This window comes from Mus caroli, unplaced genomic scaffold (genome assembly GCF_978045245.1).
Source record: "Mus caroli unplaced genomic scaffold, Mus_caroli_1 scaffold_1, whole genome shotgun sequence".
Lineage (NCBI taxonomy): Eukaryota > Metazoa > Chordata > Mammalia > Rodentia > Muridae > Mus > Mus caroli.
The window spans coordinates 174,621,432-174,641,627 of record NW_028227256.1 but is presented as its reverse complement, the minus strand read 5'-3'; the positions used below and the strand labels follow the sequence as shown (position 1 = coordinate 174,641,627).

General features: G+C 41.7%; 2 protein-coding genes across 18 annotated transcripts in view; one reads left to right on the top strand and one right to left on the bottom strand.

The window, feature by feature from the left end:
• The window catches only part of Sdccag8 (SHH signaling and ciliogenesis regulator SDCCAG8), a 195,942-nt gene extending 186,191 nt beyond the window's left edge, over nucleotides 1–9,751 (bottom strand). For all 6 annotated transcript variants that reach the window (XM_029481038.2, XM_021162638.3, XM_085843266.1 and 3 more), the window contains exon 1: nucleotides 9,500–9,751. In XM_029481038.2, the coding sequence (XP_029336898.1) occupies nucleotides 9,500–9,566 (67 nt within the window). In that variant the 5' untranslated portion in view covers nucleotides 9,567–9,751. The remainder of the gene's footprint in view (nucleotides 1–9,499) is intronic.
• A 284-nt stretch (nucleotides 9,752–10,035) lies between these two features.
• Cep170 (centrosomal protein 170) overlaps nucleotides 10,036–20,196 on the top strand; it is an 84,838-nt gene continuing 74,677 nt past the window's right edge. For all 12 annotated transcript variants that reach the window (XM_085843252.1, XM_085843250.1, XM_085843248.1 and 9 more), the window contains exon 1: nucleotides 10,036–10,658. The gene's annotated coding sequence lies outside the window, so the exon portion shown is untranslated. The remainder of the gene's footprint in view (nucleotides 10,659–20,196) is intronic.

Sequence of the window (20,196 nt, the reverse complement as noted above, 5' to 3'; positions counted from 1 at the left end):
ATTTCTTCTCTCCAGCACCAACTGCGGGCTGTATATAAATTTAACTATGAATATAAATGCAAACAAAACTGCTGCATCTGGCAAGTCACAGGAATATAAATGCAAGTGAACATTATTTCTGTAGTCCATTATCTAAACATCAGTCAGTACAATGAGCTCCTAAAAGGTTTTTAAGCTGAAGACTTAAGTCAAAGTGTGTCTTACTCATTTCTCAGTCCAATCTATCTTATTTTAACCCCTGGCACACCAGTGAGCCTCTCTTCATAAATGTTAACTTTTTAAAAGATAGCTTTAAGCTTTGACAATTATGTGCAATTATGGTTTTGATCATATTCAACATCGACCACTCTCCCTTACCAACTCCCACTCGCTCTAGACCCCTTCCTGCTTCCCCAAACATCTTCTCCTACTGAAAAGTGGTTTCTTTAGTTGTTGCTGCTTTATAAACCCACCAGGAATTTCACTAGGACTGCCTGCATGAGTATGGGTGTGGAGCTATTTAGGAACATTTAACTCACCAGTAGCTACACCACTGAAGAAGAAGGACCTCTACCCCACCCCACCACCAAGCCAGCCACAGCATTTGTCAATAGCTCCTCGGCTAGGGGTAGAAGAAACATGTCTTTTGAGAAAAACACAAGTGTCCCTCAGTGTTAAGACCAAAGACTACATTCATCTAATCAATTATTAATTTCTATATTTTCCATCTGCTTAGGAGATATGAAAGAGAAATGTCCTAGTGTCAGGGGAGGGGATCCATCCTGCAAAGTGCCCAGCTGTCTCTGAGAAAACATACAATGAACCATTTCCTAGCCTGAGATGTGAGCGGAACTGCAGTTCCTGACACAAGCTTAGACTAGGCAGACAAGCAGGAAAAAGAAAGAAAAGAAAAGAAAAGAAAAGAAAAGAAAAGAAAAGAAAAGAAAAGAAAAGAAAAGACAAAGGAAAGGAAAGGAAAGGAAAAGAAAAGAAAAGAAAAGAAAAGAAAAGAAAAGAAAAGAAAAGAAAAGAAAAGAAAAGAAAAGAAAAGAAAAAAAGAGAAAGAGAAAGAGAGAAAGAAAAGAAAAGAAAAGAAAAGAAAAGAAAAGAAAGAGAAAGAGACCACAGGAAGACAAGAAAAACGTGTCTGTTTATACCTGACAGGACTACAGCCCAGTTTAGAAGACGACTATCATGGTTTACTAGGGAACTAGCAGGTAGCAAAATCATGAGAAGAACAGTCTCCTCCAAAGATGGACAGAGCCAAGTCTGTAAGCAGACAGCACAATAGTCAAAGTAGCTAATAGAACTATACAGAAATAAAAATGTCTCAACAAAACTGTGATCCTAACTCTAATGGCTGAAAACGTGCTGAAGTGGATGGCCCCAGTGGAAAGACAACCTCAGTGACAGTGATTGATGTAAGAAAGCAGGGCCTGGAAGATTATCAAGGAGAGGTGTGATGTGGAAAGTCTGAGACTGTTTATGTCCATCCTGTGACATGCACCTGACACCTCACTGGGACCAGTAATGCACCTTTTACCAATAGGGGATAAATTCCAGCTGGCCAGGCAGAGATGTGGGGTAGAGGCACCAGACAATACCCTCTATATTCATAATTACTCTTTCTTGAGTCTTTTGCAAAGCCTTGCAATGGTTACATCATCATTGTGTCTGAACACAGTGCCATTACTGTTTTACGCCTGATAACTCTGTCTTAGGAACTGGGCTATGCATCTTTGCCACTGTCCCTGGCTTCTACTCATGAGCTGTCAGTATCACTCCTTTCTACCCCCAATTGTGATGATCAACTATGCCTGTAGACATTACTAAATGTTTGCTTGCCAGACAAATTATCCCTAGTTGAGAATCCCTGGTTGAGCTCAATGCAGCTCCTGCTGAGCCTTGAAGAGCTAGTCCCACTGTAAGTGTTAAACCCACCATGCATACCACACTACTACTGCAACAGTAGCAGCCCTTCAATGAGGTGGGCAGCATTAATAATAACACGCTGATGTTACTAGTGCTGGTAGGGCAGAATATAATCAAAGCCTGATCCAGTATCAGCTCTAGGTCTACTCCTTCAAACCTTTCAGTGGACTTAATGATCCAGGTTTCTGGGATGTGTGCTAAAGGACATCAGGATACTTTCTTTACCTTTGGACTCATGTGAAAACTTTGTCATGAGCAGTTAATGTCACTGAAGTTCAAATCCTCAAAGACACCAAGATAGAATAAAATTTTTCTCGTTTTCCCAATAGCTTGTCATCTTCTTTCTAGAAACACAGTAAAGTACCCTTATAATTTTATAACATATTGGAAACAGTTATGGTTTCTGGGCTGCCTCTATGAACACCCTTTCTGTCTGTTGTAGGCTGACTATTGTGAACATCCTTTGTCTGTTGTAGGGTGACTACTGTGAACACCCTTTCTGTCTGTTGTAGGGTGACTACTGTGAACACCCTTTCTGTCTGTTGTAGGGTGAATTCTGTGAACACCCTTTCTGTCTGTTGTAGAGTGACTACTGTGAACACCCTTTCTGTCTGTTGTAGGGTGACTACTGTGAACACCCTTTTTTGTTGTTGTTAAATCTCGTCTTTTACCTATTTTGCCTCAGTAGTGGAGGAAAAAGGAAGTTGGGATTTTGTTTTTAACTTTTGTTTTCAACTACCCTAAGTAGCCTTGAACTAGAAATCCTGCCTCGGCCTCCTCAGCTCTGGAATGGCCTATTTCATCATGCCTTGCTTTTTGGGTTTGTTCTAGTTAAAAAACAAACAAACAAACAAAAAACCCATAAAAAGCTAAAAGTGTTAAAACCAACATGAATGTATAAACAAAAATGCTCATAATTTTTACACCCTCCTAAAGTGCTTACATATGAATGTGTGTGCCTGTGTGTGTGTTGTGTGTGTACCTACAGAATATAAATACAAATAACACATGGCAAATAACAAAAAGAGAAACCAAGCAAATGTTGATGGAAATAGAAAAGAAGAAATGCAAGTTTTGTAAGTAAATCTGAGAAAAAGAATAACTTTCCCTGAAATTAAACATGTGTGCTTAAGTAGGCCAAAGGTCCAGATGACATCACTGCTAGCTGGCACACATGCAAAACTCTCCATTAGTAGTGCTATTACACAACCCTTCGGGAGATAGCAGGATCTAGAGAGCTGTGCCATTCACACCCAGTAAGTCATCCACCATCAACACTATCTCCAGCTGTTCCTAGCTGCATCAGGCACAGAAGGAAGCACAGTCCTCAAGGTGTTCTTGCCACGGCCCTGCTCCCTTCCCAGGCACCAGGTCAACTTCTCTTCTGTTTCACAAGGCATGAGCACAATCCCTACTCTTCTTTTAGTCTGACTCGGAGCAGGAAAAGGGCACTGGCACTCGAGGAGACAGAGGGGGATCTCGGCTCTTAGGTAGGCTAGTGCTTGGCTTTCTTCTTAGCTAAAGAGCAGAAAAATAGGGAAAGCAGGGAAGAAGGAAGCCAGGAGAAAGTGAAAAGCACAAAGTACAGCACACCCACACTCCGGTTCTTTTCTGAGTGTCTTTTACCAAGTTCCATACACACTTTTCCATCTTGGCTCCTGTGATGGTTTGTATATCCTTGGATCAGGGAGTGGCACCATCTGAAGGTGTGGCCTTGTTGGAATAGGTGTGACCTGGTTGGAATGGGTGTGTCACTGTGGGTGTGGGTATATGATCCTCACCCTAGTTGTCTGGAAGTCAGTCTTCCACTAGTAGCCTTTGGATGAAGACAGAACTCTCAGCTCCTCCTGTGCCATGCCTGCCTGGATACTGCCATGCTCCCACCTTGATGCCTTGATGATAATGGACTGAACCTCTGAACCTGTAAGCCAGCCCCAATTAAATGTTGTTTTTATAAGACTTGCCTTGGTCATGGTGTCTGTTCACAGCAGTAAAACCCTAACTAGGACAAGTTGGTACTGGGAGTGGGGTATTGCTGTGATAGGCCTGACCATGCTTTTATTTGAAAGAATGTGGATTTTGGGACTTTGGATTTGGAAAGCAGTGGAATGCTTTAAATGGGGCTTAATGGGTCATCCTAGTAGGAATATGGAAGACTTTGTTGCTGGGATTGATTTGAACTGTGTTGACCTGGCCCAAGAGATTTCAAAGGAGAAGAATTTCAGAATGTGGCATAAAGACTGGTTTTGTGGTATTTTGTTGAAGAATGTGGCTACTTTTTGCCCTTGTCTGAAAAGTTTGCCTGAGGCTAAGGTAAAGAGACTTGGATTCATTGCATTGACAAAAGAAGTTTCAAAAAATCCCTGCAGAGACTTTGTTCTCTGGTTAAGTCTTATGAAGAAAAGTTTGAACAAGCATAGCAAGCTTAGAAAGGAAAAATATAAAATATACGGTTTGAGTATTAAAGGAGTACCAGGAAGTGAAATAGAGCAAAATCTTTTGTTCTAGAAGATAAAGATTAAGGGAGTGGGACCTTGGGGCAAAATCCTACCCAGCTAAATTAGATCCAGGCATGGTGGTACACACCTTTAATCCCATGAGACAAGCATGCTGATCTCTACATTCAAGGTCAATCTACAGAGCAAGAACCAGGATAGCCAAGCTTAGGCAGTGAAGGATTTAGAAAACATAAAGCTAGTGATAATGTAATAATACAAGGGGATCATGTTCTAGTTCCTGTAAGCAGCAGAACTCGGCAGCTTCAGCCATGTGCCTCTGGCTCTAGAGTTAAGAATGGAAGGATCTACTGGGAAAATTGATGCTGGTTAGCTGGAGCTAAGGAATTAGCGGTGATTAAGAAGAGACCAGCATCGTTGAGGTGAAATCTTCTGGAAATTGTTTTCTGGGATCACAAAGAAGCTGTGTTCCAGAGATACCCAAGGTTGTACCTCATGCTGCGGCTGGACTTGGTAATGTGTAAGAGTCACTCAGGTGGTACTGCTTGTGAAGGAATGCAGGGATCATGGAGAGAAGCTGAGGCTTAGCACTGTGAGAGGCAAGGGAAGCCCAGTGGAGAAGGTGAAGCCTCAGCTGTAGTTGATGGCTCATGATTGAAGGGGTCATGCAAAGGATTTGAGGCTTGGCACCCTGAAGAGAGCCTATGAGAGGCTATTGGTGAAGCCTAGTTGGAGTGGAACACCCCAGTGTATTGAAGATGTCAGTACCATGGGATGATCACCAAGAACAGCAGCCGTAATAGAGTGGATCAACCTGAGCATAGAGTGCTACAGAGGACAGAGATGGAGAAGTGATGCCAGCCCTTAGGCATCAAGTGGAATCCCCGACACTGAAAGAAGAAGATGTAACATTGAAATTGCCTTGGAGACTCAAAGATGTTAAAAATGCCAGAGCCATGGGATACATGCTGAGGAAAGCTGCTAACAGGGAGTGGAACCAGCCCAGGAGGAAGCAGTTTGTTGCAGTCAAAAAAGATGAAAAAGGAGTGGAGATCTGAAGACCACTTTGACATCAGCCATGGAGATGCAGAGTTTGGAGTTTGCCCAGCTGGTTTCCTGCCTTGCTTTGGGGATTACAGTTAATTAAGTTGAATGAATCTCAGAAGAGACCTTGAACTTTGGACTTTTAACATTGTTGCAACTGCTATAGACTATGAGGACTTTGAAAGTTGCACTAAATGCATTTTGCATTATGCTATGTTTAAGTATGGCCCCCATAGACTCATGTTTTTGAACAAGTCTATGGGGACCAGGGAGTGGAATGTGATGGTTTGTATATCCTTGGATCAGGGAGTGGCACCATCTGAAGGTGTGGCCTTGTTGGAATAGGTGTGACCTGGTTGGAATGGGTGTGTCACTGTGGGTGTGGGTATATGATCCTCACCCTAGTTGTCTGGAAGTCAGTCTTCCACTTGTAGCCTTTGGATGAAGACAGAACTCTCAGCTCCTCCTGTGCCATGCCTGCCTGGATACTGCCATGCTCCCACCTTGATGCCTTGATGATAATGGACTGAACCTCTGAACCTGTAAGCCAGCCCCAATTAAATGTTGTTTTTATAAGACTTGCCTTGGTCATGGTGTCTGTTCACAGCAGTAAAACCCTAACTAGGACAGCTCCCACAGGCAATAATTCTCACATCTGGTTCAAGCTTTTAATTGTGCAGATAAAGAAACATAAATCCAAATCCAACTTATTAACTGGTCCAAGGTCACACAGATACTAATCAGCAAATCGACAGGAAGTTCCGTGATCTGCTGCCTAGTCACACATTCTCTCCTGACTCGGTCATGTTCTCCACAGATTTCATCCACAGGCTGAGAAACCAATGTGGTGAAAGCAAAGAGGGAAGGTGCACACAGACTGCACGTAAAAGAGACAGAGTGTGTTCCTGTCAAAGCACAGGCTTGTTTGAGTGGTATACCCACTCAGCCAAAGGTGGGGAGGAATCTTTTGGTCAGGTGATACCCGTGCTGCTGATAAACTGCATCCACACTCCAGGATGCACCCCAGGACGGCACATGGCTCTGGTAGTAGGGACAGACAATCCATTACCTTGTGAGATCTGTCCTTTTTAATACTAAAAGTGCATGCTCAAATGTGTTAACACTTAAAACATCTAGTAAATAAACACGTGGCCACCTGCCAAGAGGCCTTCCCAATCCCTTCTAGTCCCAGATTGAGTGGTGGCTCCCAGGACACCGGCGATATGCTCGCTTTGACTATGCTGGAAGCTTGAACGCACCTATGGTTATTTCATAAAAAGGAAGAATACTAGCAATTAGTGAGCATACACTTGTTTTAAAATCTCAGGAAGTAATAGGAAGAAATACCAATACTTTATTATTCTTCTAGTATGCATAAACTAAGGAGGACAATTTATAACATAATTCTTAAATACTGGGCACTCTTGAAATAACAAATGGTGTTATATTCACCATAATTTGACCTCTTGGAAACAAAAATTTAGCTTAAAGGAATTATTCTCTCTAAAAGTGGTAATAGATATTTGACTATGCTCAAGGTCAGAACTGACCCCATTTTGTGGCCTCCTCCTAGATATGGCTGCATATGCTAAGAAACACAAGAAAGTAAGTCTCTAAATCAAGAAATGATACATCCTGAAAGCCAGGAGGAATGATGCCTTAGTTCATCTCTTTTTCTATACCTCTTATTTGCCATTGGTCAAATGTTTTGACCTTAAATGGTTATCTCCCCAACTATAAATTTTAAAATTATCTTAATTAGAACTTCATGTTATTATTACTGGAAGCCATAGAAGTACAGCTACACATATCAATAAAATATTTGTCTTTTATGGTGCTGGGGATTGAACTCAGGACCTTGTTCAGGCCTACGCAAGTGCTACTCCGTCAAGCTATACCCACTTCTATAAAATTAGTTTGAAATTAGACCTATAACTATATTAAACACTTAATATTAAACAATCCCCCAATGTGTGGGAGGAAATGAAGTCTTGAGTAAGTGTGTGTCGTTGACATAAGCACAGTCATGTCAGGGACCCAGTGCCTCAGAGCCATCAGAGCAGCAAGACCTTCCCCAGGTCAGGCTCTGGAGAGCAGTAAGGCTTGCCCTCGTAAAAGCATGGATGCACTTGACATTTAGCTGGAACCAGTAAATGCAGAAACTATGGGTCACAGCTTCCTCATCCCAGTTGACTGCAGCATCAGACTATTCCCCTGCAGAAACTCCCTACTGAGGCTGAGTTTGCAGACTTCTGCTGCTGTGTCTCCATCTGAGATCGTGGCCCACTGCACCCCAACTTGATGTTATTTGTCTGCCATTTCTTCATTCCATTGGCCTAGTCAGATCAATCATGTGACTACATCAAAATGATTAATATTAAACAGCCACTCCCAGTGGTTAAATAAAGGTCCAAAATTATGTCACAGAAGAACTAGATGAAAAAAACCAACTAATCAACCAACCATCTCCACAACAACAAACAGAAAAACTTAACCAATCTAAAAAAATTATAACCATGTATATCATTGAGCACAGAGTTTTTCTTGATTCCAACATAAAAGTTAGGAGCAGTTACTTTAGCATCCACCAACTCTTAAAATATCAGTAGGAGGAAGAATGCATTTAATTACACCGTCCTAGAGTTTTAACACTGAGGATGCTAACAATCTGTACCACCACCAATGGATACAGATGACAAACAATAGCCTACAAAGTCCTACGGAGATAAACTTTCCAGTATTCTCAGAAAAAGATTTAAATTTTACAGGAAGCAAATGCTAGCAGCTAACGTTCAATAAGCATTTGTGTGCCAAACATTGGTTACACCCTTATTTTGAACCATAGCAATCTGCAATTGCTTTGCTTATTGTCTCCCTCATTAATCCAAAGACTCCACACCATAGATACTTGTGGCTGATTCATCACCTGGTATGGCTAACCCAAATCAGGCATTGAGTTATTATTTGCTGAATAATTCTGGTTATAAATGATTCAAATATTTTATCTATTGGTCATAGCATATGGGGTTATGAAAATGCAGAATAGGAAAAAGTACATCATAACCTGTGGAATAAAGTCTTTAGTGAAATCTTTACTTTCTAAGTCCCACTCTAACTTGCCCATCTCTCCTTCCTTCCTTTCTACACACCAGACAAGCATTCTAATACTAAGCCACACTCCCAGCCCCTAGCACACATTTCTTGCTACATATTTCTTAAGTTCTGAAAATAAATCAGTCTTACGTTCATTATTCCTTTGGTTAACTTGTTCTCCATAATAATCATGTTGTAGTTGACACCACGAATTCACTATAACAAAGTCTCAAGTTTCCAGAGATTTCGCATGTGGTCAAAAGAACAGAGCTAGCTAGCTATGAGTAGGGAGAGCACTTTGCCAGATAATTATTCTTCTGGTTCTTTGCTCAGAAAACTTGAATTAACTAAACTAGGCTTCGATTATAGTAATTACTGCTTGATTAATAAGAAAGGCATAGGCTTTGAAGGTGGATAGGCCTGAATTCAATACATGCCTTTGCCGCTACCAACCGTCTGTGTGTTTTGGCTTTGGTTTCCCGACCAGTAAAATGGAGTCATTAGTAAGATAAAGTTTTAAATGCTTTGCTATATAAAAGTAATGTAGATCAGTAGATATTGTATTATTTAAAATAACTATTAGTGTTTTCTTTTTGGACTTATACATCAGATTTGCTATACTACACCAGAATTTGCATGTGTAAGAAATATAAATAAGGAATTTGTTGAATTAAACAGCAACAGTATGGCAAGAGGGTAAAAGTGGCATGGAGCTGCCCATGAGTTTGTGCTGGCACTGGTTGATAAGACACTTAAATCAAGATGTAGGTTCCTTGTTGGATCAGGTAATCAACCACAAGGATAAGATGTAACAATGCTGCTTAATCCTAAAAACAAAACTAAAAGATTTCATCCATAAGATCAGAGCAACATCCGCCGTCTTCCTCCACAGCCTGGCTAGTGCTCAAGGAAAGTGTCTGGAAAAAAAAAAAAAAAACCCACTATTGCCCATGGTACCTAGGAGCTACTAGGCACTGAGATTCGGAGCAACTCACCCCGGAGACTCCGTTGGTATTGCCCCAGACTGTCCTCCAGGGTAGAGTTCCCTGGGGACTTCGCCATGGGGTCAGAGATGGGAGTTATGCGGGAAAGTATCCAGTGCACCCCTCCGAGGACAGGCCTAGCGCTGGGGGTTAGGGGATGCCTGCCTGCTTCCTGTCGCTGCTGTCACTAGGGAACCAGGAACCCCGGACCGAGCTCCTAGGGGCTCTTCCTACCCCCTGGCCCTCATGGTGAACGTCGGGAATTGTAGTTCTTAGGCTTAAAGCCTGCAGCTTCGAGAGTCCTATGAGCCTTCCTGCTATACTATGCTTCCCAGAGGGCTATGCGCTCGGAGCGCCACTCCGGCAGTTTAGCGGCCGGAGGCCGTTGCCAAGAGACGGGTTGGCAGGCCGCGCCCTTTCCTTTTGCATCGTTTGGATTAGTCCCGCTGCCCTGCCATCCTCAGCCAGCTGGATTGACTCGCTGACAGAACGGGCCGGGTGAAGGACTTAAGACTCTTCAAAATGGGCCGGTGTGGAGTTGATCCCTGAGCCCTCGCAAGGATTCACTGTAAACTCGGTTTTAGTTAGGAGTTCTGTCAAAATTGTTTTTCTCTAGAAAATGAAGTGTAAATCTTCCAAACAGCCAAACTGTGAAAGCGACGGACACTGCAACCCCTAGCTTGCTCAGAGCCCCGCCCTCCGCGTGGAGTTGGCGCGCTGCCCGCTGGGAATCGTAGTCCTGGTTGGTTGCGGTCCCACTCCAGCCAAGCGGCTCTTTATTGTTCAAGCCGGTCTTGAGGGCACGCCTGCGCAGTGGGCAGCTGCGAGAGCGTGTGGGTGAGACCCTCTGCAAAGCCCCCTTTCATTGTCTGTGTCTGGCGCCTGCGCAGTGAGGCATCGCTGGGCCCTGGCTGGAGGAGGGAGAGGACCTGGCTCGCTGCCCTTTGCGAGGCGCCTGCGCAGTGAGCTGCCGCTCGCTGCCGTTCCCGCTATGTGTGGGGCGTGTGTGGAATAACGTTATTGCCCAGCGGAACCGAGTGGCCCCCAGCTCCACGGCGGCGGCGACGACGACGACGACAACGGCGAGGGGGTGGGGGGAGGACAGCGTGGCAGAGACTGACGGGACGCACCGCGCCCCGCCTCCCGGTCCGGTCCCTCTCTGCGGTGAGGGGTAAGTGATGCGCTCGGGGTGGGCACGGCCCGGGATTCTGCACATCCACAGCTCCGGCGGCCGGGGCCGAGGCCTGGGCGCGGCCCGCGGCGGGATGGAGTGCGGGCCTGGAGGGCGAGGGGCGCCACCGGGACGCCCCGCGCGGCCGCCGCCCTCCCCTCCCCTCCCCCATGGGCTGCGGCCGGCTGCACGGGGCCGGCTTCCCTTCGGTGCGCCCGGTCCTCTTCTGTTCACTCCCGCTTTGTGCAGCCGCCGCCTGAGCTGCCTGAGAACGCTGCGGGCGGAGCGTCTAAGGAATGGCTGCGCGGCCGCTGGGCAAGGGAGTTTTCCAGGGCGCCCATCCCTTTTGTAGGGTTGGTTTCGGGGTGTGAGGAGGGTGGCGGCGGTGGGGAGGGGGTGACGGACGACGAGCCTTCAGATGGCGTTGGGAGGGCGTGGAAGACGTGCTGTCACGCAGCCTGCCGGGCGACAGAACACCACGTAGCCTCTAGCTCGGTAGTAAACCCACGGGAGGAGCGAGTGGCTTCCTGTGGGCTCATTGTCCCAAGATTCAGTTGTAGGGTTTGGGTCTAGTTCACTTCCATTTTTATTCAAGGGAGAGAGAGAGAGCAGCTGCGTGACACGCACGGGAAGACAAGGAATTGTGTCCTAAGTCATATGATCTCTGTTTTCTGATTTTGAGTATAAACTGTCTTCCTGACCCCCGATCCCCAAAGAGTATAAAGACAAGCTATACAGGCTAGAGTCCCAAGTCTGCCAAGCTGATCAATTTAAAATTACTAGGTGACAATGAGGGCTGGGCTTAGGTAGGGCCTGACAGCGAAGCTGTTGTTTAGCAGGGAAATGAACCAGAATTATTTTTTCCACTGGGTGGGTAATGCGTTCATGTTCCTAAGGGAATACATTAGGATCCGCTTAAAGCAAACAACAACAAATATAGGCCACCTATGTTTTAGTTCATGAAATTGATTGGTTTTTATTCTGTTAATGAGAATTCAGCCACTGGAGAGGAAGGAATTTGTTGAAGCAGACAATACATTTACTTGAAAATGCAGCCTTTAAAATCGTTTGAAATCTTAAGTTTATGGTATTTGCAGTGCTTTGCCAACCTTTTTGCTTAAAACAAGCAGACGATAGGATGAAGCAGGATGAGGCGGAGCAAGTGGAAGAATAGTGTGAGAGTTACATTATAAATACAGAACCTAAATCTTTACTGATAAAGCCCGATGTATTTAGGCTGCAGGGACTGAGAAAGTCAGCCCTGGGAAATAGCAAGTTACAAACCAAGCAATCTGTATTTTTGCCATTGTTTTAAAAAATAAAACCCGCACAGCTTTTAGTTTTTCCTTCTGTAAGTACTATAAAACGTTGGTGTCCTAAAGCAGGAGTCTTAAGTGGGCTTAACAGAAACCAAGAAGATCCTAAGGTAGGCAAAGTTAGCTGACTTGTCTGCCAACTCTGAGGCAATGGAAGGCAGAGCCAAACAAAACCAAGATCTGCATTTCAGTGTGCTCTCCTATGTGTGTACCCTAGTCCCCTTGTCCTGCACACACACATAGAACATATTCTACATGCTCCTCGAGTGGTCTGCTTCAGTTAACTCTATTCTCACAGTTGTATTAACTTAAGCCTTGTGACATATATTATTAATTATACTGAAGTGGACCTTGAGTTTTATAGACTAACAGAAAATGTGCCTTTTGTTAAAAAATGGCTTCCCTGCTTATTAATAACCAAAATGTAATATATGTTTCCTAATATTTTATAGCATGATAACTCTATAACCTGTGTTTAAAAATAAAATATACACACAAGAACTTAATGATGCTGGTTTTTCTTTAATGAATTATATTCTTCTCAACTTATTCTAGAACTCACCTTTTGATAACAATTTGGGGGCTTCTTTTGCTAGAGTGGAATTTTTTATATTTTTTTGTTTAATTCTACTCTTATCTTAATGTTATTTTATATCAGGTTACAGCCAATTTTTTGTTTATCTGGGTTTTTGTTGTTGTTTTGGGTTTTTTCTTTTCTTTTTTTTAACATAGTTTCTCTGTGTAGCTCTGGCAGTCCTGGAACTTGGTCTGTAGACAGGCTGGCCTTGAACTCAGAGAGATTTGCTTGCCTCTGCTTTCCTAGTGCTGGAATTAATGGTGTGCTTGACTTGGCTTTGATTTCAACCAAATTTTTTAAAAATTCATAATCAAATTCCATGTGTGAATTTTATTTAGTAAAATTTTAAGTATATCTTACCAATAAATTTATTTCATAATTAGTAAGTTGTTTCACTTTCTTATTACTTTTTCTTTACTGAGGGGAGGGGTCAAAACTCAACTTTATTATTGCATCTGGTAGTGATCAGATATTGCACCTGTGGTGGTAAAAGCTTACTATTTGAACTTTGCATCTGTATGGGTTTGCTTTCTCCTTTTTCCTTGTGCATGTGGTGTATTTGCATGTGTTGGGGAATGTATGTATGCCTGCACACATGGAGGCCTGAGACTGAAATCTTCCTTGATTGCTTTTCTACATTGTTCATTTTGAGGCTTTGTTGAACCTGTAGCTTATGAATAAAGCTCATCTCACTAGCTAGCTTGTTCCAGAGAGCTCCTATCTTTACTTTCTGAGCCTAACTGTACATCCTCACAGAGGTCACCAAACCTGCCCAGCATTTACATGGGTTCTGCCTATCTGAACTGTCTGCTCGTCTTGCTTACTCAATAAGTCCTTTAACAGACCCTGTATGGCTTATTCACTTAACAAAATTCTGTTCCTGATAAATATTTTTCACTATTTAATATGTAATGGTTTTTCTTCTGTCTTAAACATCAGACTGTTAAGTGGTGTACTATTCTAATAAGAATATGATAGGTGACACTAAGCTGTGAAATACCTGTATAGTTGCAAGTTTTCCTAGATTAACTAATACACCAATGTTTGATGGATTGATGATGATTAAAGCATTAAGCATAGACCTCTTTTACCCAGGTAATAGGGTCCTGTTTACTGTCATAAAAGCCTCATCTTTTCTCCTTTAATTTTCCTTAACTATGAAAATTTTGAGTAACTACCCTTGGCAAAGTGAGCTTTGATTTACTTGCTCTAATGTTTTATGAGGGATGTGCTCAGAAGTGAGTTCACTTTTTTTGTGGCATAAAAGAATAAGAAAACATCTGTAGTTGATTAAACTGGTTTTAATGTCCAGTTTAGTTGAAATTATTGTGCAACAGGATATGTATTTTTTTTTAGGCAAAGTAACATAGCAAATATGAAATCTATCTTCATGTCAAACAAAAGCATAGAAGAAACTCACAGGAGGACAGCTAATGCCTTATAAATTATTTCCATACACTACTAACAATACAAGGGGGAAGAATTCAAGCATTGTAGAGAACTGAAACCAAGTGAAACTTAGCAGAGAATAAGCAACCATTTTAGTACACTAATCATTTTTGAGTGCTATGGAGAATATTTCTCTTTGGGGGCATGGTATTATTGAAAAGGTGAATGATACATGCACTGCATAGAGCTCTTACTAATGGCAGGGTTTTTTTCTTTCAAAACACCCTTCGTTATCACAGTATTATCTTACACATTTAAAGTTTAAAACCTTGGGATTGGAGAGATGGCTCAGCAGTTAAGATCACTAGTTGCTCTTCCAGAGGACCTAAGTTTAGTTTCCAACAACCAAGAGGTAGTTCCCACCCTCCTGTAATTCCAGTTGCAAGGAGCTAGAGACACTCACTGTCTTTTGCCCTCCAGAAAACAGAGACACACAAGGTGAATATTGTACATGCAAGCAAAACACATAAAGTTTTAATAAGCTCTTAAAAAAAAAACTTGAAGCACAAAGTTAATAACTCTTTCTATGGCACATATCACAGAATTGTTAAGTCTGTAACTGAACCTTTGTGTTTTGACCAAAATCAAAAATCTTTTGACTTATCTTTTTTTAGTAAGTTAAGTGATAATACCTGTTCCCTTATTGTCATTAATAAAATGCTGGAATTGGATTCATTTTACAAGTCTTTTGTACAATGTGCCACATGTTGCTAAAATTCTTGAGATTCAACTTTACCTTGAACTCTTCTATGGACTTGAAAGGAAGTCCATTTAACCTTCAGAAAGTGTAATGAAAGGTTTTTACCGGAGTCCTAGGCAAAAGGAGGTCCTAGCTAATGAGACTGAGCCATCTGCTGCATGAGGAGTAGAGAGGAGTGAGATGCAGAGAAGGCCTTTATTCCGTGTGGCCACACTTGGATAAAGACGGTAGCTTTGGGATTCTATAAGAGAAGGAAAAAAGTAGGGAACCAGAGGCATTTATAATCAAATATAAACAGCCAAACTGTGATCCAATAGATGATTGATTACCTGCTTTTCCTAGGTCCTGCTAGCACCAAGAAGTCATTGTTGCTTGAAGGGAGATAATTGGCTCACACTTAGGAGAGCAGCCTAGGATCCTTCCAGAAAGTGTAAAACAACGGGCTTGCATTGAATAGGGTGTTCCTACAATTCAAGATAGAGTGTGGAAAAAGGGCTCTTAAGAATAGGCTGGAGAAACAAATTTAGATCAGTTGGGACAGAAACTGTCTTTTCTCCTGGGGAGCCCTGTTACAATGCTTAACTTTTCTGTAGTAGCACTTATTAATTATAATGGCTTTTGCTATGACATTTTCATACAAGATTATAATATATTTTGAACATCTCTTTGTGTCTGCTCATCTCCTCTTTCAAACACACACACACACACACACCATGTATACAGACCCTAGGATACTAGAAAGGAGCCCATAAGAGGGTAACATAATTCTTTAAGGGACAGGAAAGATAAGAACACATATGAGTTGGGAAGGAGAATACTGGAGATGGAGATTAGAGTGGGGGAGAGAAGCAGAAAGGAGGTGATAGTCAGCCATCACTAAGGACTTTAAAAAAAAGCATGCAATCTAGTGCTGATTTTACTATCTGAATTCTTCCGGTGAGCTGTAGTTCTCTCTTAAGAACAATACAGTAAGATTCTCAACAAAGTTTTTCAAAATTACCACTTGCAACTTCATATTTATGTAGTTTCCTTTACCTTTCTTGTCTCTGATTTGAGACAATTAAGTCAATGTGGTTTTTTTTCCAGTATAACTTCTATATTTAATGCTGCAGTTACGGTCTGGCTGTATACCTATTGCTTATTTAAAGCCCTGTCCTTTTTTTTGTTTGTTTGCAGTCTGACGTTGTGTCATGTCCTTAGCAACAGTAATGTTTTTCTGTTCTGAGACATCCAGGGGAGAGGAATCATGGTTCTTGAAAGTTACATTCTTGTAATATAGGGTGCAATTCTGTACTGCTTTCCTAATATTAAAGTACTCTTTCTTATGAACTGATATTCTTAATAAGTCGTAAGTTTTCTTTGATACTAGTTGTAGGTTTTGTTGGTTTTAACCATTAGAAACAGCACCCTTATGTTGGTTCTCATTTTGTTTTCTAAAATGTTTTTGTCTGAAAATTACTGATGCAGTCTATATAAATATCTTTATGTATATTTACTAGTCTCATACTTCATTTATAACATGGGTGATATTTCTGAAGCAATGATTTACCCTTACCGACTACTCAGTTTTATCTGTTTTAATGTGGCTATAGTACAAATTTGTTGACGTTTTCTTGAATGATGATTCTGTCTTCTCATGTAAGGGATTAGCTTCCCTTCCTGGCTTTTGAACATTTATAAATTCAATAAACATCTCTAATGTCTCATCCTGTCCGAGTACTTGTCATAGCCAAGGATAAAACCATCCAGATTTATAAATAGAATCAGTGCCACATAAAATATGCTGGGGGTGGAGAAGTGACACAAAGGTAATGAAAATCACTTGTAGTTTGGTTACTTTCTCTTTTCCTTGATTAACAAAGGAATCGAATGAGACTAGGAGTTTTGAAGATATGAGTGATATCACTATATGATAATAAAGTTGAGTAAAGAAAGGTGCTGTGAAGCAGAATTTATCAGCACCAAGAAAGGCATTGCTGTTAAGTTTGTGACCACTGTAGACTCCAAACACTACAGCATAGGCTTAAATGAGGACAGTGGTTTCACTACAACTGTGTTTAGACCATAGCTGCAGAATTAAACACGAAAAGTGGGCAGAATTTTTACAAATAGCATTGATAAATCCTAAGGCCAGTTGACAGAAGAGAAGGCAAAAGAAAGTGAATAAAATTAATCAAATTAGAGAGTGAGGGGTGGTAGACTTTCCCTTTTGATTTTCAATCTGTGAGTACATACAAATGGTTCAAGTGGTTCAATGTTTTTAAATGGTGTGTAAATTCCTTCCTACCACTGTTTTGCAAATACTGAATGACCACTTTTGCTAATGCAGTGAAGCACCATTATTATATATTCTGTATCTCAATTCAAACAATTTCAAATAATAATCTTAACCCTCCTTCCATCTTTGACAGGAAAGAAAGGCTCACTGCACACTCACTGTATCTTGAATGCTGTTATTTCTGAGTGTTTGAGAAATCAGTCTTCAGAAACAGTGCTCACCACCCCACCCCAGATATTTAACATTCCAGTTTAAGTGGGGGGAAACACATGTAGGTATCTGAGTAGAGAATATTCTCATATGTAGTGTGGTTCTGCAAGGAATGGGATAAGTGAATTTGAGAACAATGAGGCCACTGTGACTGGAGATGAGTGAGAGAAGGGAAGAGGAGGAGGAATTAAAATGGGATGGAGCTTTTATTGGTTGATGTTATTTAAGTGCCGTGGGAATTTATTGAAGACTTTGAAAGGATTGTTTTATATGTAGCAGTGAAAGGGGTGCAAGTATGGAAATAAAATGAGCTAAGAATTAATTGGAGTGATATAAACAACTGTACTTGAAGTACACTGATGGTGATGGTGAAAGTTGTCCATGTCTGGCTTTACAGAATCAAGAGTTTCTGTAAAAGCTAGTAATCTCTTTTTGAACATCTAAGTAAACATATCAAGTAGGTAATGGGATATATGACACAAATTCTGAGGAGAAGATTTAAGGATTCTTAAAATTTAAACACTACCAGTAAACTGGAAGGGATCAAATTGTGTGGTACCCCAGAAACCAAGGGAAGAAAGGAATTTTGGAGGTAAGAGTGTCCAGTCACTGTATCAAATTTAATTACTTGAAAAATATATATGTATATATATATTTAAGCACCAAGAAAGGCATTGATGTTGTTAAGTTTGTGATAACTGTAGACTCCAAACACTACAGCATGGGCTGAAGAGAGAGAGAGAGAGAGAGAGAGAGAGAGAGAGAGAGAGAGAGAGAGAGAGAGAGAGAGAGAGAAAGAGAATATATTATATATATTCTTGCTGGCAGTGACTGAGCAATCTTCATTCTCATTTATTAATAAGAATGCTTGCGAGCATTTTTCCTGTAAATTGCTCATCTGTTTACTTGAACAAAGTTTATTTACAAGTAGGGCATTGCTGACTGTAGGTAAATGGGCAGTGATGCTCTGTTGGGTAATAATTGATCAGGTGGTGCCTCAGTGTCCCTAGTTGTGTGATATTGAATGTTACTTTACCTCAAGAACTCAGTTTCATGTTACATTTAGTTAGTGATAGACTACTTTCTTGGAGGTTTATTGTAAAAAATAAATGTTTAATGGTGGATATTTTCTTGCCTTAGGGCCTCAAAAATAATGCCACCACATTCTTGTTCAATGTGAGGAAACACATTGGAACTTTTTTTTTTTTTTCATTGACTGTAGAAATGATATTTACCTCTCAATTCTATCTCACTGGGCAGTTTTGCTTGTCATTTTACAGCATTCTTGTGGTGTAGAAAAAGAAGCACGAGGTCGCGGGGTGCTGCTTGCTGACTCGCTCAGCCTGCTTGCTTACGGACTCAGGACCACCAGCCCAGGAATGGCACAACCTACAATGAGTTGGACCCTTCCCCATCAATTAGTAATTAAGAAAAGGTTTGCCTACAGCCCTATGTCTTATAGTTGTGAAAACTCCAAGGGCTACTTTTAAACTTTTAGCAAGTTAAATATCTGCTGAAGGTCTTTTCCTTAGAGATAGCATCATCTAAGTGTGCAATGGGATAAATGAGCAAGAAGTTCCTTCTTAGTTTCTGTCTTTTGTATGAGTACTGATTCTGCTCCCTCCCAAAGGCTGCATCTCATTATTATTATTATTATTATTAATATTATTCACTTTACATCCCACTCACTGCCCTTCCTCCTGGTCACTCCCTGCCACAATCCTCTTCCCCTCTCCCCTCCTCTTCTCCTCTGAGAGGGTGAGCCCCCCACCCAGCATCCCAGGGTATCTCCCAACCCTAGAACATCAAGGAAGGCTAGGCGCATCCTCTCTCACTGAGGCAAGACAAGGCAGCCCAGCTATAGGACTATAGGTATAAGAATATATCCCACCTATAGGAAACAACTTTTGGGATAGCTCCCTGCTCCAGTTGTTTGGAACCCACAAAAAGTTGCACATCTACTACATATGTGTGTGTGTGGTGGGGGGAGGATAAGTCCAGCCCATATATGCTCTTTTGGTTGGTGGTTCAGTCTCTGAGAGCCCCAAGGGTCCAGGTTAGTTCACTCTGTTGGTCTTCTGTGGAGTTCCTATCCCCTTCAGAGACTGCAGTCCTTCCTCCTGTTCTCCCATCCACTGTTCAGCTGTGGGGATCTGCATCCATCTGAGTCAGCTGCTGGGGGGAGCCTCTCAGGACAGCCAAACTAGGCTCCTGTCTACAAGCATAATGGAATATCATTAATAGTGTTAGGGATTGGTGATTGACCATGGGATGGGTCTCAAATTGGACAGGTTATTGGTTGGCTGTTCCCTCAGTCTCTGTTCCATCCCCCATCCCTGCATTTCTTGTAGATGGGATAAATTTTGGGTCAAAAGTTTTGTGGGTGCATTGGTTCCTCCACTAGGGCTCCTGCATGGCTACAGGAGCAAGGCCACATCTCTTAATACAGTTGCATTGAGGATTAACAATCAACATGAATTTTGAAAGAAATACTATATTAGTTACTTTTCTCCTTGTTGTGATTAAATACATAATAGAAAGAATCTGTAGAAAGATTTTACTTTTTGGTTTTCTTCTTGGTTTTACACAGGGTATAGTTCTAGCATGGCAGGGAAGGCCTGATAGCTAGCTGGAGGGCCTGCTCCATTGGTAACAGGGCCATAGGGTCTGGCTGACTTCTTTAAAACTAGGCAGATTGGAGAGCAGAGAGCTGGACCATAAACAGGGCAAAACTGTACATCTCAAAAAGCCCATAAGTCTAGCCATCAAGGCTTGATGCCTCAAAAGCTTCATGAACTCCCCAAACAAGATTCAGACACATTAGGCTATTGCATGGCATTTAAGGTCCAAACCACAACAAATATCTTCATTTAAATCATACCAGAGAGCCAAAGAAATTAAAGGATACTACATAGGCATGCTACATAGTGGTATGTAGAGATTGGAGTAAGAAGGGTGGGGGGGGTTGGATAGGAGGAAAGAAATGTAGAGTTGGAAGGAGAGACACA